The sequence below is a fragment of the Dufourea novaeangliae genome, unplaced genomic scaffold (assembly GCF_001272555.1).
Source record: "Dufourea novaeangliae isolate 0120121106 unplaced genomic scaffold, ASM127255v1 scaffold565, whole genome shotgun sequence".
In the NCBI taxonomy this organism is placed as follows: domain Eukaryota; kingdom Metazoa; phylum Arthropoda; class Insecta; order Hymenoptera; family Halictidae; genus Dufourea; species Dufourea novaeangliae.
Genome location: NW_015374460.1, coordinates 20,819 through 43,455, shown reverse-complemented (window position 1 = coordinate 43,455; position 22,637 = coordinate 20,819). Strand labels below are relative to the sequence as shown.

Sequence of the window (22,637 nt, the reverse complement as noted above, 5' to 3'; positions counted from 1 at the left end):
TGTAACCAGAACTTGACATCAAGCATAGCACTAAATTTGACATTACAAGTTTGGCTGACAGGGCATATACATAAATTTGTATAAATAAATATCTTAATAAAAAATGTATACATATATCCTTTTTAATGATTATGTTTGTACTTTGATAAGATGCCTGAAGTAGCACATTGAATTTCTTCTAAAAAGCTTTGCGAATTATGAACAGTAGTGCCACCTAAAATAATTTTTACTCCCAAATTTTGCTTATTTAAATTATACACAGTCAAACTTTCTTCATACGTTGTTCCACCGATTATAAATACAATTATATCCTGCGGCCTACAAAGATAATCATGCAATTAATAAATATACTTATAAAGAAGTATATATTGCTTCTTTTCAATTTAGTAAAACAATATACTTTTACCTCTTCGATATTATTGTGTTTCCAAGATATGGATATGTTTGTGAACTTAACTTTCCTTTTATTAAGTCCTCAAGTGTTTCATTCAATAATGGTGTATGTTGAGTGTATATGTTGTCTATTCCACTTAAACCTTTGAATAATTTTTTTGTAATTTTTGCTACTGATTCACGATCAAATAAATTATTTTGTCTTGTGTTAATGCCACTATATTCTAATATGTTATGTATAAGCTGAAACATTATTTAAAGTTACTATTGAAATTTAAAATATTGAAATCACAATTTTAATTATATTACAGTCTATATAACAAGAGTAAACTTATTAGGCAGATTAGAGTTTTACAATATACCTTAACATTTTTTTCAGATACTCCTTTACTTTTCAGTAAGCTCATTAATCCGTTAATGTCGTTATTTGCATATTTTTCATAATGAAGTGCATACAACATCACCAGTCTTACCATATCAATTTCTTGGATTTGTTGACTATTAATAAGTTCTTTTACTTTTTGTAGCTGCAATAAAAATAAAAAATGTAGACTATCACTGAAAAGAAATAATAATACCATATATTATATTCATATACCTGCACAGAGTGATCAGTTTGACAACCAAGTTCTTGTTCTAATTCTGATACTTGCAGTAAGTGATGACGTTCCACCAGTGATGAAAGTTCTCCAACTACTGTTACATGTTTTGAGACGGTACCAGACAGTTTTTTAAATAGAGGATAGGTTTCTAGAAAGGTTTTCATGTCAGCTATACTTTCTACTTTTTGATGTTTCTTAACTTTTTTTTGAAATTCGTCCATCAGTTCTTTTATAGTTTGTCCAATCTCACCGAAATTGTGATACAAATTCTGTTGAAAATTATTTATCCTTAAATAAAACAGTTTTAAAATTGTACACTGATGCACAGCGTGTTTAGCAATAAAGGGGAAACAATTGAAGCGGTGTTTTTTCATGACAAAATAAGAGAAAATTTAAGAGCAATGAAAGTACAATAGAGATTTTGTTCTTTAATGATAAGTGTTTAAAAATTTGAATCTAATCCGGAAATCTGTTGATTATGAGTGTATATGGGAAATTCAAAAGAGGCATGTACAGCCATTGCGAAAAATAATGACATATGGATAGCAAAAGCTTACCTCATTGATGGTGCAATAAATTTAACAACACTGGAAGATGCCAGACGATCTTGATACTTTTTGTTAAAAATCCTAAATGATACATGATAATTCCCATAAAGAATTTTCATATACACATGGTAAATAACTTTTCCATGCACATGCCTACTCACACAAATAATCAGCATGGATAATGTAATGAACAATAAAGTATTTACAAAAGCGATCACGCACAAGTGTCTACCAAATACTTTGTCATGGAGAATTACCACTTAAATTTTCTCCCATCTGTTGTGAAACACCATAATATGTATCATACTCAATATACAGAAATATGTATCATATTTACATTTGCATAAAATTCATCGTGCTCTGCACTAAGGACAACTTCCTTCAATTCCTTTGAAATACCTTTCACGTGTGACAAATTAACACGGTTATTATTAATGGTTAGTAACTCATGAACCATTGCCTGATAAGTCCATTGATTTAATAATGGTGTAACAGGATCGTCTCTTCTATCTAATATAAGTAAAACTGGGCTTGTTTCTTGTCTGAAGTCAAATGAATTTGATTCTTTACTCAGTACTTCTCGTACTTTCTCTGCCAATCTCTTTGCCATTTCAGAGCTACTTTGATAGCGTATATAAGGACATTTTTTAACTGATAGTAACACAGAAATTATGCCTAAGAGAGTTCGATGCAAGTGTACTGGAACCCATAGTAAACCTGTGGAATATATAGGAAATTGAAAAAATAAACGATAGAATGTTTTACATGTAAGAATCTATAGATGTATTTTTTCATTATGATTGTAACTGTCAGCTCAGTAGAAACGCTATGAATACACAGTAAATCCTCGATGAGTGTTCGAGGCGGGGTCACACGCGTTTTTGTCGGAGACACAAGACGGACGATTGTCGTTTTGTAAACGGCGAACGATTGTCCAACTATAAGCCGGTCGATCGTAAACGATCGCACTTCTCAATTAATCTCTTTTGCACTTCATTAATTAATGACTCTACATTTATCATTCACATTTTAAAATAAATTTCGCACGTTAAATTGTACCTACAATACGTGTTATCTTGTGTACTGCTTTTCAAAGCCTATATAGCTTTTCAGAGACACGTACGTCGTGAACACAAGCATCGACACTGTCTTTTGTTCCATTTCGCGCCCCACTTTCAGCTTCTGTTGGGCATTAATTCATTTAACATTTTATTTCAGTCGAATAATTAATGCTCACGATTAAAAACATTAACAAAATCAGTCGTTAATTCTTGATTATATATAAATATTAATCGTTAATCATCAATCGTTGGTTACATCAATTGGTAATCAAGTACATATTAGTTTTTAATTGAAAAATTGAAATTCTATTTTATCTATACTTCCTGTAAATTACATTTAAAATAAATAATTTAATGTAAGGTAAATCAACGAAATAATAATATTCAGTAACTTATTTTCTTCCTCTACTTATGTACAAATACGTTACCTTCTCTCTAACTTGAAAAAAAATATCTGTTGCAAGTTTTTATAGACGTTTCCTTAACGAAATGTGTTCATTATCGTGTTATATGATTCGATTTAACGCTGGACCCTTTATTTCTTAAAATAAGTTTAAAAATGCCTCAATGAATTGGTACAAAATTAAGAGATCTCTTAATAAAAAAAAAATACTTCATACCATACAACACGAATATATGTATATTGTTACGTGTTACCCAATAGGTAGTACGCATTGTATAATGTTATATCAAGATTTCAGATTAGCGGTGTCGTTTTGGTAACGTTGTCTAAAATAGGGACAAAGTAGAGTCGTGGTACGACCGTAGAACAGAAAAGACGTGTCAAGATAAGTACTCCTCCTCTTTAAATAAATAATTATTCCTTTTTATAAACATTGTCTTTATTTATTGGAAGTCATGCCGCGCCTACGCAACAATATATATTATATATAATATATATTCACGACAAATTAAAAATATCAAATAAATGTTCATACAAAAGCTGTATGGTATAAATGTACTCCATCAGTCATAATGTATTAAGAAGTGATATCAGTGTATTCAGAAAAATGTACAAAATATTTTCATGCAACAACAATTGAATATTTCTATAGTTACATTACAAAATTTATTTATGTACAAAAGATATGATTTCTCTTCAAAACAGTTTGCAATTTGTAACTACCGCGTGGAACTTTATTAGAAACGCAGTGGGAATCGGAGCGGTTAAAAAAAATAACAATTTGTTCTACATTGTAATTATAATGAGTGCATGAAACTAAAAATTCCAATTTATTAGTTCATCATTAATTTAATTTACAATTAAGGGTACCCTCCGGGCAAAATTTTGGAAAAAATCGATTTTTTTGCATATTTTCATTATATAGAATCTCAAGAATGCTGTTAACATTTCAGTCAAAAATTCGCAAAAGTATAGATTCTACAAGCATATATCTACAACACGGTGATTTGACCCTCACTTACAGTATAAAGTGACTGAACAAAAATACTCGCACAAGCCTCCATTAGATCTAGAAATACAAGAAACTGTAAAACCAGTATACAAAAGCTTGACTTCTAAAGAACTTTTAAAACGTTGTATAGGAAGAAATACTGAGAACAATAATGCAGCATTCAAAAAGTGTATATGCGAACTTTACTAACCATTATGGACTTATTGGGCAGTAATATCGTTCGCCAGGCTAAAAATTTTTGCCGTTCAGAGAAACCTAGGGCGCATCGCGGAAGCCAACCGTCGTAGTACGAGCGCGTCAAAAGAAAAAAGCGAGTTGGAAGTGGAATATGAAGTCACGGAAGGGTTGTTGTATAGTACAGTAATAGCTGATTAAAGATGAAAACCTTTAACATTGATCTATATACGTATGATTAACTCAAGAATGAAAAAAAAACTTTAAATGCGTTTTTCTCGGAACGCGTTTTTTTTCTACGGGCGTCACGGTAAAAAATTTAATTATAGGCTGATTTAAAAAATTCTTGCGACATTTTGTTCACAATTCACGTTACTATCGCGTTACCTACGAAGATTAACTTTGGATTACTCATTTTATTTATAGACAAATTTATGCATGAAAAAGTCCGTTTTTTTGTAACATTCTGTTTAAACACGTGCCAAAGATCGCCGGATTGTTTTTTTGGATTAAGGATAGGTAAGGCGATAACCATTAACATGTATGTAGAGCGGCGACTGCACGGGACGGGGCGGTAAGGGCGCACGAGATCGCCCGACAGGATCCGAGTGGACCCGAGTGCGTTATACGTAGCAAGGACAGTTCAGGACAGTTGCGTAAAGGCGGAGAAAGAATAGCATTGTGCGTTTTATTTGTTAGAGTAATGTTTATCAGTTCCTTTTGTATTTTTCATTTGCTGTCATTTTCTTGAATTTAATATATAGATTTTAAATAGTTAAAACCGTTTACTTCACGATCCTATATGTATTTCAAGAATGTTTTTGTTTTTTTGACTTAAGACCATCCTATCATGAGTTCTGATGGCGCCCGTCAAGACCTCCAATTTGTATAGTAATAAATTGAGTGCTATATATTTTATGGAAACATTGTTGAAATTTAAACAATAAAATTTTTTTGAATTCTTCAAATATGTAGCAACAAAGATCAAACCAGTTTTTTACCATGTGTTGTTCCATTGTCTTTTTATAAATTCATGGAAATGACGAACTTTTCGAGCGTTTTGACCGGAGGGTATCCTTAATTATCGAATTCAATTATTCACTGCGACTATACTATCGATCGAATTAAAAATGTAATTGTTAATGGCGATTGTTGAAGAATTTTCTATCATACCTCCCTCTCGCTCTAATAGTCTGAGCTCATACCCGGCAATGGAAAACGCCCTTACGTTTTCGTGATCTCTTGAGTAAGCGAGGGAGTAAAACCCGTTCCTACGGCGTGGTAACCAAAAAATTAGGAAGCGTGACACAACTTCAACCGTCAAACATTTCCTTATATGAAAATCCCCACCATTATATGAAATCCCCACCAATTTCTAGGCCTATATAAACCCGTTGATTTCAACCCTCTGGAGATCAGAACTATACCGTCGTCTTTAGAATCACGTCGCGTCACGTTCTTGTGAGTTGGTCATTACGTTAGTGAGATCGGGCTAAAGTTCCCTTTCGAATCCAGTGAAACTTGTAGTAAACCAAGAACACTTTATTTGTATTCCGACTAAAATTATTACTTTGGCATTATTCCGTAAAATCCACTCGCAACCCCCGCAACGCCAGTGCGTTAACACCGAGCACCTATTTATTTCGGTAATAGTTATTATTTCATCATTACTTACTAGTACGCGACAACACTACATAACACATTTGTAACCAAAGACTGATTAATTATACTGTTATTTTATAAATCTGTGTAGTTTATTTTGAATCCATAACACGATCCAGAAATCTGTAGTATTATCGATATACTAGTTTCCTCTAGTTTAGAATAATATCAGGTCGACCGTTCCCACCCCTATTAATTATAAATTCAAAGGTTACGAGGCACTAACTAACATTTCCTAACCGCGCCCTGATTTCGCATCAGGTTCGTCCGTGCATTACATTTCTCCAAGAGTATTTCCAACCCAGTGGTTTTCCGATTTCGCATCGGATTCGTCCACTAGTGACTCCATTCTTAGAGGCTCCCTGATTTCGCATCAGGTTCGTCCTCGTTTTCAAACATCCTAGCGGCTCTCTGGCTTCGCGTCAGATTCGTCCGCGCACCGTACTAATAAACTGATACCATATTCCTTGGAAAACCTAAACTTGCCGGCCTCTCGCGTTGCTACGGCCCGAGCTCGTAACACTCTATATCATCATTGCAAACTCTACATTTGGTTCTAGTAGAGATAAGAACCTAATGTCAATTTATTTGACTTAGTAAACTCTTGGATTATCAAAAATTAACGTAAAACAAACGAGTCTGACTGAAAAATCAGTTTTTAATTTTTTTTAATTAGGACGCACATTACTAAAAATGTTGAAATTTGAGAATAATAAATATAATAAGATGTCGTTACTACAAAAATATAAATCTAGTCACTTCGAAACATTTTTTAAGAGATTGGTGTTTTTTTAGCATTTGTCTGGGGTTTTCAGTTTTTATAACTAAAATTTCCAACGAAAGGTCGGAAAAAATTCTTTACCATTACAATGAGCCTAATTTTTGTAGAATTCCCCAGGTAATAGAATATATGAATTAGAGCAAAAACAAAAAATCATGTTTTTTTCCCTGTTATAACCCTGTGACGGAGATGGGCATTATCCAGATAAAATGTTATTTAAATAACGATTCAAATAAAAGATAATTCATTTTTATCCGTTATTTGAAACTTCGTATAAGTGGATTTATCTTTATCCGAAACACCACGGATAAATAAATTATTCGAAATGAATTTATTCGAAAGAGAAAGATAATTTTTTTAATCGAAGGAAATTTATTCCACCGGAAAAAATCATTTTTTTATTCAAACGGAATTTTGTTAGGACAGAGTTCCGTTGTGTGTGCGTTACGAGCCTGACGGGCGACCTTTGGTTGTCTCTTAACATATGCAGCGGTGGTATACGTTCTTCTGTTGTCGTGACTCGAGGCGGGAACGTGTCCGCGTACGACTTATACACCATTTTCATACCCTTAATTAAACTCTGTTATATCGGATCGGTGTGTGTCATTTTCTCGGTAAACACCATCCTGCTCTAACAGGTTATGGGCCCAGAACGCATCTCAACCGAGCGATAGATAAAGAAAACCCTAACGTAATAATGCTAAAAATAATCAGATTTATACCGTGTTTAGATTCATTTTCATCTGAAAAACGTTATCCGTATGTTACTGCAACGTTCACGCCGATCAGATCTAAAATGCAAAAGTAGTCCATACTATTAATACATAATCGATAGCATGCAACAATGTATGACTCTCGAGCCAACGCTCGAGACATTAGACGCCGTCGCCTAACACTCGCGCCCGTTCGGATAAAATTGGAGATTTATTCCAGCCTACGAATAAAAGTACGAATAAAGATGAAAACCTTAATCTACGGCTCGAATAAATTCCGTTTGAATAAAAAAATTATCTTTCACTTTCGAATAAATTCATTTCGAATAATTTATTTATCCGTGCTGTTTCAAATAAAGACGAATCCAGTTATTCGAAGGTTCGTTAACGGATAATAATAAATTATCTTTTCTTCCAGTTTATCTAGATAAAATTTTGCCCATCTCTGCCCCGTTGTCAAAACAGGATTGAAATCTGGCAAAAATTTATTTCTTTTGAGAAGCTGTCAAATATCTATTGTAAGTTCAATTTGGTTTAGGGACTTACTTTACTGTCTTATTTGGCTCCGATTATTAATATAATAATTAATGATTATATTTAATAATTAATGTTAATTATTCATAATAAATAGTGAAATTGCATTCAAATAGAGCTATGTATTTTCATAATCCTATTGCTATATTATAAATTATCAAATCATATAATTTCATTACCCTGTGAGCAGGCGTTGATTCCAAGTGAAAATAAGTGTGGACTAATAGCTAAATAATCTGCATAGTATTCATGCACTTCCTTTACCACTTCTTGTTCGTCGTTTTCAGCCAAAAGTTTAATATCCGCTTTGGCAATAATGTTGCTGAAATCTTTAAAATTATCGATAACAGCGTAACACGAATTAAGCAGCATATGAAGGTTCATTTCGAACTAATTCTATGTACATTAAGGTAAAATAAATTTTACTCTTTTTATGAACTATTTTTATGAAATATTTAATAACGCAGCAATATCAGATAATACTTCTCGAAATGTGTATACATATGTATATACCATCATCGACGCGGACAAACTTATTACACAATACAATATGTACATTAAGGAGGCTCTTACTCTTAATACAAATTTTTGTCGCGGCTGCCTGCAGAATAGTTCCAATTAATAATAACATAATCTATGCAAAATTTGAGCTCGATAGGGTAGCGGGAAAACGTGCCCCTAGGTTCCTAAACATTAAAATAATTAATTAAATACTCATCCAAATGATTTTAGTCGATTATCTTCTAAACTAATGAACGTACGTCGCCGGTAGAGCGAGAGGAGCGGGGTGCCGACTCAGTCGGTACGCCAGAGTCGTTTGAATTGACTAGACAAGTGAGGTTCTCGGTGGTAAATACAGGTTTATTTATCTATATATTGTTACGACGCATTTTGCGCCGTGCCCCTTCCGACCCGAAATTTGACTCGGGCGCGGAAGAACCGGACCGCCCTCCGCCGCCTCTCACTCGCACCAATGTAACATCTAAGCGCTCTTGGAGGATTCTTAGGGAAATATTACCGACCAAATTTGAATTAATCACGTGGTAATCTCGCTCCGAGTTACCGCTCGCGCTTTCAAGGCCATATCGATCGGGGTCAATACGACACGCAGGGCGCTGGTCTATCTCCGTGTCCACAGACTCTGCTACAAGGACCGCCCAGAAATACCGTCGAGTGGTCGCTCAACCGGATAAGGGTTCTATCCCAGGGGGATAGAACAGGAGGAAAAAGGGCCCTCCCTGGCAACGATCGCAAGACTCGTGAAGCGTTTGGTCGGCGGAAGGGGCACCACGTAACAGACAGCAAGACTGGTATCGACGACCCGGACGTTTCCCTCCGAAGGACCCAAAAATGGAGGAAGCAGAAGGACGAGGACCCGTGGGGAGCCGCAGCAACCACGTAGAAGGGTGTAAGACTGGACTCCTCACACAGCGGAAGGAATCTCCAAGGCCTGGGGATCCTTCAACGGCGCGTCGTCCCTGAGCCGTAAGGAGCTGGGCTCCGCAAGAGTCGAAGGGGGTACGTGGAGAGAAAAGATAGCACAGTGGGGGGCCCACTATGTCATGGCGTCGCGTAACGAGCCCCGAAATTGTCACTTGAGCGGCAGTCGTAAGTCTAGGAATACCGAATACTTCCCTGTGTGGCGGGGAACAGAATACGCCCACGGTAATCCCTGCCTGTCGTAAGAGGCGACTAAAAGGGACTGTTGGGATCGCGGGACTGTGGCACCCGCGGTCCGGTGGGGGGGGAGCTCCCGCTTCCCCCACCACAGAGAGGGCGCTCCGCCGTTGACTGGCGGAGCTGGCGCTGGGGAGGCACCGGTTGTGTTCGCAAGAGATCCCGGTGCCACCCCACATAGCGCCGAGCCCGGCCACCGTGAGGGTTTAGTGGGTATTTCCCCTGGGCCTTGCCCTATTGGGGATGAGTCCCACACTACCCCCGCCCCACTCCTCCCACATTGGAGGATGGCGGGGGTGTGCGTAAATGCATTCCCTCACGTAAAAAAAGGAATACCGAATACCGCGTGGCGTGTGAGGTGGTGGCGATCGCGAGGGTGGGCGAGAGCTGAGCTGACGAGGCAGAGGGTAGCGGCACCCCGCAAGGTCGAGCGAAAAGCGACAGGAAAGGGAATATCGCACTTCCGTAAGTTAGCCTTCTCATTTGGGTTCCGTAAAGCAATCTAGATCTCGTCCGCCAGGACAATGCCGCGGTAGTAAAATCTAACGTCTCATCTCGCTATCGGACGCGCGGAGAACCATGTGTTTGTTGGAAAATAGAATATCGAAAATACCCAGCAGATTTCCTCCAGAGCGCGATATCGTAATGCGAATGCCCTCAAGTCATTGTACCATCTTTTATAGTCGGCGGTAGCGTAATACCGTACGACCGTGCTCTGTACAGAGTAATGTAACATCTCGAGTGATCGTGGACCACGAAATTACGGAAATAGTGTATCGTACCGAAATTCGGTTGTATCGAGGGCGCGGGTCGCGACGATAATCGACCGTCGGCCAGTTATATTCTTTTTGTTTTGTTATTCTAATTACCACCTGTTGTAACGCGATCTCGGCAGAGGCTAGCGCGAGAAATCTAATAAACTTGTTATTTGATTTGTTAAACGGTCCCGAAGAGCGTTCTTTGATTTCTCTTGCTTGTTTGTATCGTCCATCGGTAACTCCTGTCGCGGGGAGAGTCTATTGTTCCGGTATTTGCGGACCCTGGCCACCTTTATATCGAGCTATCCAGCGGTGGTTGCTTTCTTCCCGGCCGGTCGTTGGATTTCGGCCTCATCGGAGGAGACTTAGGTTTCGCTCCGGTATTCAGGGAATATCGGTCGGTACTCAAAGTAGTACCTGGCGCCCGGAAAACGGTAGGAAAACTCGCGGGGACGCGACCGGTGGCGATGGGCCGGGAGGGGAGACTTTGTTTCCGGGTGAAATCGCGGACGACGTAACAATATATACATAGCTATGTACAGTAACTGCGCCGGGTGGTCATACGGTTGACGGAGGGCGGTTGTTCTCTCTAACACGGGCACGTCAGAGGGTTGAATAAAAATAAATGGAGGGTGGAAACTTGGCACAGACTATTTTTTCTTGACAAGCTATCGAATGGTATATCACAAGTCAAAATCGGTCTAAGGGTACTTTTGAACCCCTCATTCTGCTATACCCATTACCGACATTTTTAAAAAGTTTTTTAATTTCCTAAGAATAGTCCTTTAAGGTCGAAAATAAATAAAACACAGGTTTTTAGTCTTTATTTGTTAAAAATTCGGGGTACAAATTATTATCAGTTTCGAAAGTACACCCGGTATCTACCGTTCAAAGTTGTTAGTCAGTTATGATGCTTCAGAAACCGATTTTGAGTTTTTAATTAATTATTTTAATGTTTAGGAGTCTGAGGGTACGTTTTCCCGTTACCCCATTGAGCTCAAATTTTGCACAGATTATTTTTTTATTAATTGAAACTATTCTGTGGGATGCCGCGAGAAAATGTTGACAAAAATTTTCATCAAGAGTAAATAAGAGCCACCCTAATATACATATATTGTTAAAGAAACAAAACATATTATTCCATTCAAATATTTATCATGGAGATACAATATCGGCTATAGTTATTCGAACGCAGTTAAGCTTTCAATATTTATCAAATTGAAAATTGCAAATAAGTGGAATGCCACTATAATTTAAGTGTCTTACTATAGATTAAAATTCTCAATGTATTTTCTATTATCTTTGTACGATTCAGTATTGATAAAACGATCAAATCTATTGTAAGAAAGATTCTGATAGATTCTGAGTTTTTTCTTTGTGATGTTACTTAATCAACTAACTAAAATAATCCGTTTGTGTGAAAACAAGCAAAATTTATTTCCAAACAGTCGACTGGGTATCCGGCATGTGAAATGAAGTTATTATTTAATTGTTAATATAACGTAAACAATTTGTTTAATTATCAACGCAACAAAAAAAAAATAGAATGGTTCGTACAATTATGTCCGATACGATACACTAGAAAATATAAACACATCAAACAAGAAAGTATAAAAACATTGAATTGCTACTTACAAATATAATATGTTCCATATTTAGGGCATCTTAATTCATTACACAGTAATTCGACATTCTCTTCTGTTGGTCTTACGAACACTATACATTTCAAATGCTTTAATCCCTCGTTTCGAGTGTTTGTGTCAATTCTTTCGAACAGGTAAACTTCCTTCGTGAAGATTTCCGATTTACTATACAACGAACTCACGACACTTGTCTGTAAATATGTAAATTCTTACTAAGAATAATTTGTATTAATTATTTTTATTGGCTTACATACATTCGTAATTAATCATATTCAATTCTAATAAGGGAAGGTTCCGAACCCGAAAATTCTGATTTTAATGAAACTTCGCATGAATGTAGAGCATATTAAACTATGCTTAGCTTAGAACAATGTTTTTTCGTGCCCGTTTTCACTCTGAAGTCTGAAGGGGTGAAATCAGCCCTTAAAGTTTTCGCGTTTTTTCGTTTTCTTGATACACATAACTTTGTAACGGTACGAGATAGAGCAAAACTGTAAATACATAAATTGTTTAGTTTTGTATGATCTATTACGTTACCAAAAGAAAAATTTCCTACGATGTGTCATTTATAAACAAAATGATTTTTTTGTTATTTTATATGTAAATTATTAACCGTAAGAGGCAAAGGTAGTCATTGCATGCAAAAAATGTGCATTTATCAATGATTTATTAAATTATAAAAGCATATAATTTATATAAATTTTTTTATTTGCAAAAACAAGTTTCCACTTTTGTACTTATATGCTTATGCATATACACGATATCTGTGTCATTCATATTTTGTAACTTACAGAAAGTTTTACATGTGGAATTCTATTAACCGACTTATAAAATAAATAGAAAAGAAAATAAATGAGTTCAGAGTGAAAACAGGCATGAAAAAAAATTGCTACAAGCATTGTTCAATATGCTTTACATTCATGCGAAGTTTCATTAAAATAAGAATTGTCGGGTTCGGAAACTTCCCTTGTAAGTAAAAGCATTCAATTTTAAATTGTCCGGTCCTCAATATGGACTATCTGTGTTCACGGTAACAGGTTTCTTTAAGTATTTACAGCGCTCCTTTCAAACTCTCTGAAATTCCTAATTATCCCTTTTGACATAATGAGACAGTAACGTATTCGACGATGCGTACGATTGCACCTAATTCACAGTCCTGGTCCGTGAAAATAACTTCTATAGAGTATTTCAAGACGAATACAATGACCTATTGCAAAGGTCATTCATGGTCTGGGTTAAGCCAATTATGATGAAAAATAATTTACTTTGAGGAAATAATCAAGCACCGTTGATTTATTTATCTAACAGTAATACACGACTAATACAAGTGTTCAAAATGGTGACCTTGAACATTGCTGCATGATCTAAAGCGTTGCTTCACGGATAATACGGCATGTTGAATTTCAGTTGTGTTTATCGCGGCACATGCTCTTCTTATACGCTCTTTCATATCTTCTTTGGTTGTTGGTATTTCGTTATACACTTGCTGCTTTAACTTTCCCCACAAATAGAAGTCCAGAGGTGTTAGATCTGGAGAACGTGCAGGCCCTTTATGATTTCCTGCACGACCAATCCAACGATCTCCGAATGTCACGTTGAGGAATTGAGTAATTATCCGTGCAGAATGAGCAGGGCATCCATCTTGTTGGAACCACATAGTTTGCCGTATGTGAAGCGGAAAATTTTTCGGCAGGTGTGCAAAGACCTTGGTCTATAAACGTTTATAGACCAAGATCTTTGTTTATCCACTTCTCGCAGCCACCGTGGATTTTTTATTGACCAATAAGGCATATTATGACGATTGATTTGGCCACAATTTGTAAATGTGGCTTCGTCTGTAAACAAAACTTTAGTCAAAAACAGCTCATCACTCTGTAATTTCTGCGGACCCCATTCACAAAAATTTACACGGTTCTGAAAATCATTCCCATGTAATTCTTGGTGAAGTGCAACATGAAAAGCGTGGAATTTATTTAAATGTAATATTCGCAAAACACTTCGTTGACTAATGCCACTTTCACGTGCTAGCTGCCTTGTAGCTAGCCTCACGGGGATTTTGTGTTACAGCTGCTAAAATGTTCACTGTATTTCGATCATCAGTTGCTGCCTTGGATCTTCTTTGTATCTTGTTACCTACACGTCCAGTTTCTTGAAAACTTTTAATAACATTCGTAAATACAGATCGTGAAGGTGCGACAAGTTCGGGAAACTGTTCAGCATACAAACGGACTGCATCTCTTACAATTTGGCGACATTCCCCATAAACGAAAACCATATCTACTTTCTCCGCTATTGAATAACCCATTTCGGAAACTTGAGATACACTTCGCCCGGCAGAGATTGAATGTTGCGTGATTGAATGTTTATTTCCATTCAACGACCCATAAGAAGAGATTACGAGACACAGAGATGAAGTAATAATATCAACAACCAGAGACGGCAAGGAAGTGTACGACTATTTCCTCAAAGTAAATTATTTTCCATCACAATTGGCTTAATCCAGACCACGAATGACCTTTCCAATAGGTCATTGTATTCATTTTGAAATACTCTATCAGAATGTAAGTAAAAAGACATAACGTTCCATTTAAAAAAACAGAGATGACCTTCATATCTCCTAGAGGCCTCCACCTATCAAAAAACTAGTAACATCGGATAATCAGCCCCTCGATACCAAATAATTTTGGCCTGATGCACTTTTTCCTATCACCAATAGGATTTTAAGTGCCTCACCCTGTATACTATATAGATCAGAGGAGCTCGGGTGCATAGATATATATAATAGACGCGGTCTTATGGTAGGGATGAGGTTGGCAGTAGAGTGAGAGGATAATACATGGAGTTACAGACCTCTCCCCTGTGCGGCGGGGGACAGAATACGCCCACGATAATCCCTGCCTGTCGTAAGAGGCGACTAAAAGGGACTGTTGGGATCGCGGGACTGTGGCACCCGCGGTCCGGCGGGGGGGAAGCTCTCGCTTCCCCCACCACAGAGAGGGCGCTCCGCCGTCCACTGGCGGAGCGGGCGCTGGGGAGGTACCGGTTGTGTTCGCAAGAGATCCCGGTGCCTCCCCGCACAGCGCCGAGCCCGGCCACCGCGAGGGTTTAGTGGGTATCCCTCCCGGGCATCCAGCCCGGGGGGTGAGCCCCACACTACCCCCGCCCCTCCCCCGTCGGGGGGTCCGGGGGTGTGCGTAACGCATTTCCTCACGAAAAAAAAAAAAAAAGGAGTTACAGACCTCTCTTTCTAATGGGGCTGTTGGTGGGGGATTCTCCTACGGCTGTGTGGAGGCATTACATGCGTGCAGCATTCGTTCTCCTCAGCACCCTCCAGTCGCTTTCTCCCCTCCCTTTGCGATGTGCGAGCGAGAGAGGAATGACTCCATCGCTACTTCTGCCCTTCGGTCTCGCTTCATCCCTACCATAAGACTGCGCAGTCTATTATACGTGTCTATGGTCACAGACGAGATAAAAGAATAGATTTAACATGCAATGTAATTTTGTGTCCCATGCTTTGAGGGCGTCAGAAGCCCCCATTTACCATACTAGTATTACATTCTTTGCTAGCGAAACCGGGGCAATATTGTATGCATGTATTGATATATGTAGTAATGGACGTGTGTGTGCTGCCTGTTATCACGGTGTCGAACATAGTTCCTGAAATCGGAAACTTTTGTGGAGAGGTGTGCTCGAACCTGCGTGATTTTCGTGGGACACCAAGTCCCATAAGATGTTAGGTTTATTCTTATATCTCGTCTGTGCTATGGTATAAACATTGTACCTGTCATATGTTATACAGGACCGTTCCTAGCGGGGGCGCAGAAGGTGCCCCCGCACCTGGGCGGCCAAACTCAGGGGCAGTCGCAGATCGTTTATTACTATATGTAAAACCTAGACTAGTAAGAATAATAATCAAAAGTTTCCTGACGATTATGAAAATTTTAGACCAACTGAATTTAATCAAATTAAATGTATATCTAATCTTTGTAACAGTACTCGTATAGAAGAAAACCATTTTTTATATACACCCAAAAATATCATATGACATTCGCTCGTGATCGCAAGAGCTCTCAAGGGTTCGCTCGTGTTCAACTGAAATGCTCGCCCTACGTCCACACTGGAACGAATTCATTTCTGTTCGCAATTGATCCGAAGACTGACCGCGAGCAGATTATGAAATAATGAATACGAAAAAATTTTGTTTGCGCAAGTGCTGCCTTTATTGTGTTGAAGTTAAGTGCAAAAAATAAAAATAAAGAAAACAAGATAAACGATGGTGGTAAACTTCACTGTTCGAAAACAGACAACGGTATAGTGGAAGCCATCTGTTACGGGACTTGCAGGAAGAAGAAGGAAATGAAATGTTCCGAAATTTCTGCAAAATATTGACCGAAGATTTTGAAAAATTTCTACAACTTGTTGAACCAAAAATAATGAAAAGTGACACAAACTATATACGAAAGATATTCTACGATTCTTGGCTACAGTAAGCCTTCGATGAGTTTAATAATGTTTTCACAATTTCCGAGCTCTTCAAGTAAGTACGTACAAGTCGAAACTTCAAACTGTTATATCTCATCATAGAAATATCTGATAAAAAAATGTTTCAGACAAAATTGACTTGTTCTTTCCTGTAGAATCTAAATATGTAACGTTTCATAGGGGATTCCATTTAAAATTATAAAGGTACCCCCGCCCCCCTTAAAGGGGAAGGGGGGCCACTACACGTTTATGTAGTTAGAAAGGCCCTTCAGATTCATGCAATTTAAGACCAAGAACTTTAAAATCGATGGCATAGTTTTCGAGATATTGAGCTGTTAAGAGTTATGTGGGCCACCCTGTATAATAGACTGCGCGATCTTATGGTAGGGATGAAGCGAGACCGTAGGACAGAAGTAGCGATGGAGTCATTCCTCTCTCGCTCGCACATCGCAGAGGAAGGGGAGAAAGCGACTGAAGGGCGATGAGGAGAAGAAATGCTGCACGCATGTAATGCCTCCACACAGCCGTAGGAAAATCCCTCACCCAGTGATTCCAGAATCGTGGAACTTGGTAGAAGCCATGGTCCACGACGAGAGGTCGTGGGACGCCGTGGCTCCTTCTGTGAGGAAATCCTCACACGGAAGGAGGCAACCGAGCGGGATCGGGGAAGGTCCGATCCCGCTCTGGGCGAAAGAAAAGAAGTGAGGCGGACGCGGAGGCGGCAAGTTGTTGCTGCCCCCCCCCCCGAGGTGGGATCGGAACGGAGGGCCGTCGAGCATCCTGAACCGCCGAACTCCTCTTCTACATACAACGGTGCAGGTTGCACCGCTGTAAGACAAGGGGTTGCCCCGCACGTGGCGCGATTCTTAAGGTCACAGTCGCGATGACCCTCGCGTTGCCCGCGGAACAACTGGGCCGAGGGGATAGTACTGGGGGTACAGTACCTCCTTTCGCGGTCGGCCCACGACAGAACAGCGTCGAGAGGTGACCCCTCGGCGCTGTAGGTAGGAGGCTGAGGGACGGCACGTACAGCCGTCCCACGAGGGGAAGCAATCGCTACACCCCCCCCCCCCTAGAGAAGAGTCCACCTCTTAACCATCTGTAGGGAAGGGCAATGGGCAGGGCTGGTCGTGGTCATGATAAGCGTTCCCGTTACGAGCCCCGTTGCCTGAGAGTCACCGGGGGGTTTTAGCGGATGAAACCCCGTATTGGCCGTCTCCGCCCCCAGCGAAGGCGGTGCACCTTCATCAAGGATTCCCCCCCGTTAGAAAAAAAAGGGTAACGCCTAGTTCGCTGGTGATCGCAGGTATACCTCATCAGCTGAAGTTAAGGGTTGTAACGTCAAATGCGTCAGGGTTTTTCCAACGAATACGTATTCACTTCACTGCACGGGCACTAACACTGATCACCCGACACAATCACTTAATGTATTTTTAATCAAACGTGTTGTTCGTACGTTAGGAAAATTCGTGGCCCCAATTGTTTTCAATTTATCAGATGTTCTACGTCACCACACACTTATACAGCAGCAGCCACATATCCGTTATTCTGTGCGTGCCACATTGCGTAATACTCCCGTGAACTGAACATCCCTGTCGCCCGATTGCTAACCGACTGACTTTTGCGTAAGAGTTCCTCTACCCCCAAGTAGTTTCTCATCGTTACATTGTGAGTTCACTCCCACCGCGGCCACACGATTTAGGTAAAAAGAAACCAGCGTTCTGGGAAAACACGTGCTTTGCAGAAGTGCAACGAACGAACCGTCCGGCAGTTTCACCGAAGCGCGGGATCCGTTAATTTACTGCCAGGATATCCATTGCTTCGAGATAGAAAGAAGAAACTACGTTTTTCTCGAGGAGCAGGAAAAAAAATTTCACGAACACATGTTGAATTGACGCTGCTTAGCCTTGTCCGAGCACCTTAGCAGAGGCCGGAGCGGACGTTTCGGTTATTTACGACCTAATTGCTTCGGCCTTGTAGCAGACGTGGACTCCATATGTAAACAATTAATTTTTTCAGTATATTCTCTTCAATTTGTTACTTATAATATTTTACATCCAAGACACTTCTGAATATATGTATAAAAGTATTAGTAAATGTTTAATTCTTTGTCCAGTCATCTCTACTGGAAAATATTAACAGAAGGTTCTCAATAATAAAATCATAGAACAATAGGATTGAATATCTTAAAAATATTATGAAAATTGTATGAAATACAGAAGTAAAATATTATACCTAATAAACTCAATGTAATGAAGTTAAAACATTAATTGTCTATTAAACTGAAATGGGTGTACAATTATACATATACAGGTTGAGCTTTTCTGTTACTTCATATTAGTAACATCTAAATGAATAACTTATTTTCCTGGAAAAATAGTCATATTGGTTCAGTTTTACTCCTTACTGTATTTGGTTGCAATCACTAACTTGTATTTTTCTACACTTTTATTCACAATTACACTGTTCAATTATACATGCATTATAAACAATGGTCCAGTAACTTTAATCACATTAATTATCTTCATTATTTCTACAGGTATAAACAAATTTTATTCACAAAACGTATCTGGTATCAGGGGGACTATAACAGCACAAATAATTTTGTTATAGGTTGAGAAAAAATTAACAGTTTGTGACATATTTTACATTTTGTAAATATGTATTCGCACCTGCGAACGTCTCTAGGACAACAACACCGTTAAATAATGATCCCTTCCTTGGAAAAGATTACTTGTTGATCGAAGGACTGGGAGAGTTGGCCGAGACTCAGCGGCAGAGGGAGTTTCAACTTGATTTTTCGGGCTATCTCGCTCTCTGCCGGACCTTTTACAATGCGCAAGTACGGTATGACCGTGAATTGCAAATGTATATATCAGAGTCCATGTTTACTTATTATTGTGTAATACTTTTATGGAAACAGCTCTATCAAATATATTCAGCAAGAGGAGAACTTACTATCGAGTTCGCTGAGACTAAAGGCTTAGTCCAGGACGATCTGGCAATACCAGATGATATCAATTGCTATCTATTATTTTTTTAATTTAACGCAACCTATGACTTTTTCACGGCAATAATTCTGCAAGTTTCCGTACGTACATTTTTCCTCGGGTTTCTTAAAAACAATTATTTGTAATCAGTATCACTGTAGCCCGTTACTGAACTAAGGATTTTTATGTCAATAACGAACTACGATCACTGTTACATTACCTTTTCGTTAATACGTTATTTGAGAAGGAAATTCACAATTTAAAATAATTGTGTATTCGTCTTTTTACGTTACACATGATTTTCTTACATTTATGTTTCATTCATTCATCACTTTAAATGACAAACAATAGATGAAAAAAAGTTCGATTTGTTATGTTTTTCTTATTTGCTATTATACGCAGTTTCCTGCGATGCATGCAGACCTACTTGTTTGGAGCTTCGTAGTACAAGCGTAGCGCGTAGCCACCGCTAGCGCGGGAACTCGGCTGGCAAACTCGCGCTCTGATTGGTCGCGATTTTTCGTTAATATCTCGGTAACGAAGCCTCAGATTACATTGTTGCTGAGGAAAAAATTGTTCTAGTTCACCCCCCGAGTGCTCCATTTCCGGGTCGCAAAACATTTTTGGACATTTTTACAGGGCGACATAATATAATCATAGCAAAAATGAATACTTAAATATGCAAAATAATATGTAAAAAATATTTTTTGTATAAGTACTAGAGAAAGGTGTAAGTTTAATCGGAACAATAATACAGGGCATAGAGCTCATATTGTTTAAAAATTTTTTTTTATACAATTCAACAAATGGCCTATGAGTGCGTTTATAATTACTTCAACCCAATTTCATAGAAAATTTACAGAGTCTAATGGAAAACTATAGTTCACTGGTATACTAAACATATTTAGTTGTTACATTATTGGGATATGTATGTATGTTGAGTATTATCTACCAAATTTTACCACACTGTCTTCATTATGAATAATAATTAAAAAGAACTAGTATTCCCACCTGTGGAATTCAAACTCACGAGTTTTGTAACATGAATTCTTCCTTCAATTATGTATATATAGTAGCTGTGGTACTTTTCCTCCACATTTAAAATATCTTACAGAAGGTATGCATGTTTCATTATTTATATTTTAAAAGTTGTTTAATATCTATATTTAATGTCTTACTATTATTGTACGATAACATGCTAAAATCATAAAGGAATACTACCTTGAATACTTCCCTTATATGAGAATGCAAAAAAATCTAGCTTAAGCAACATAGAAGTTTGAAAATATTAAGAAGTTGACATTTACATTAAATGATATAAGTACAGTAATATGAATACATAGACGTCGAAGGAAAGAACTACAAAGAAGGTACCTTCATACGTTGTAATTTTATTTCTATGAAGTTTAGATAAGAAACAGATTGTTCAAAAGGATAATTGAATTTTTATAAAAATTTGAATATCTAATTAAATAAAACAGGAGTTTTAAAAATCTTTAAATATGTTATGTTTTTTGAGTATAAAACAACATAAATAAAAAACTTATGTATTCATAACTAAAGCATCATTTAAGAAAAGAAAAGCGAAAAAATAATTGTCAGTTACAGATATTTTATTACATTGTATCTACATGTACCTTGTATTATTTTGCTACTGTCAAACATAAAATGTATAGATACTATTCGTTTAAATTCTGTTGTTTGCCCTCCATTAAGATAGACTAAGTACATAATGATATAAATCTCCTTTATTTAGCAACACTAAATCAACAAAGGTATAAATTAGTATTTATAATTGTCTTTTTTCAAATATTCACAAAATATATAGTTTCTAATATCTGTACGATGGGTGAATTATTTTGTAATAGCTTACAATCTTATTTAACATCAAAGTGAAATATTTATATCGAAATGTATAAAAAATATTTACCGTCTGTTTATCCATCAAAAGAACTTTCATGCCAGGACCACTTTCTTCTGTCATTCGTGTAATGTAAAATTTTAAAGCCACTACCAAATTCATTTTGACTAGATTTTCCAAACTTTTTATAACTATTCTTATTGTTATTTGTATATTTTGAATCACATACTATTTACAAGTTTATTTGATACACATTTAATAAACTGTATCACTACCTTATCACTCACTTTAGAACTTTCAATTTACCGAACGTTGTTCTGGGGGTTGACACTCACGTGTTAATGAATCGAACAGTGTTTTTGGCGCCGCCACAGTTAATCTGCGGAAATGGGTCAACTAAAATTCAATATGGTGTACTGTGGCGGGTGTTTGAAATAAAAAATGAATACTTAAGGTGGTTCGTGCTAAATTCGAAAGACTAGATAATTAAATAAAATTCATGCAGATTGTTTATTAGAATGAAATACACACCAAAAAATTTGAGACTCGGTGCCGATCAAATAAATAAGAAAAAGCTTGTTAAAATTTGAGTTTTCAACACAGCTCTTATGGTAGTCTTACCACCGCTAATATTTATAAATGTGGTATATATTTTGTGGACACTCTGAATAGTTTAGTGTTGTGATGCATTATGTTTGAAATATTTACAGTGGTTTCAAGAAAATATAAGTGTGGAGCATGATAAAACCATCTTTGAATCAAATTGAAGCATTTAAAAATTGATAAAGGTATGTATATGTTAATAGAAACCTGAAATAGACAAAATTATTTGTACGATGCCAAACAGGTTAAGGGACATGTGGAAAAGAGGTTAGGATAATTCGCTATTGAAAGGAACAATTATGCAGTTAATTATAAACTCATGTTAGAGAACAGTTTATTATTTACAGTTTTCACATAATCATTTAATAAAATATTCGAAAAAATGGACAATAATTTAAACAAAATACTTTGGTAACTTTGACCACAAATGCATGTATTTGAACATGCTAAATAATGTATATCTGATTGAATACTAATATATGTTAATTTACGTAAAATATATTTATGATTTTCAGATTGCAAAAATTGAAATTCCAAATGGCCGTCATTTATTATGACTTCCATTATTGCATACATATGAATAAATGAGGTTATCACTATCTTTGAATATCACTTTCTGCAAAATACACACTGCAAAACGGCAGAATATTTTGTTGGTGTCCAATTTTTACAAGGAATAGCAGTCATCTATTTTTTCCGCAATTCCTCATCTTTGGGGAATACAAATACAGATATATAAT

At 37.3% G+C, this 22,637-nt stretch overlaps 1 protein-coding gene across 1 annotated transcript; it reads right to left on the bottom strand.

Moving 5' to 3' along the window:
• Positions 1 to 58: 58 nt before the first annotated feature.
• On the bottom strand, positions 59 to 21,456 carry LOC107193134 (vacuolar protein sorting-associated protein 45). Its single transcript, XM_015582532.1, has 8 exons — positions 21,364 to 21,456; positions 11,954 to 12,152; positions 8,063 to 8,212; positions 1,881 to 2,260; positions 992 to 1,264; positions 756 to 920; positions 407 to 636; positions 59 to 318 (listed from the first exon to the last, which is right to left on the bottom strand). Exons 1-8 carry the CDS (start codon positions 21,454 to 21,456, stop codon positions 123 to 125), a joined length of 1,686 nt encoding a protein of 561 aa, XP_015438018.1. The 3' UTR covers positions 59 to 122.
• Between the last annotated feature and the right edge of the window lie 1,181 nt (positions 21,457 to 22,637).

What these genes read in the sequence shown, in the direction of transcription:
- LOC107193134 (XM_015582532.1), bottom strand. Translation starts at nt 21,456, where the DNA reads ATGAATTTGGTAGTGGCTTTAAAATTTTACATTACACGAATGACAGAA. An exon ending in AATCAACGCCTGCTCACAGG is followed by an intron (nt 2,261 to 8,062) that starts GTAATGAAATTA and finishes TATATTCCACAG; the next exon opens with GTTTACTATGGGTTCCAGTA. An exon ending in AAACTGATCACTCTGTGCAG is followed by an intron (nt 921 to 991) that starts GTATATGAATAT and finishes TTTTTATTGCAG; the next exon opens with CTACAAAAAGTAAAAGAACT.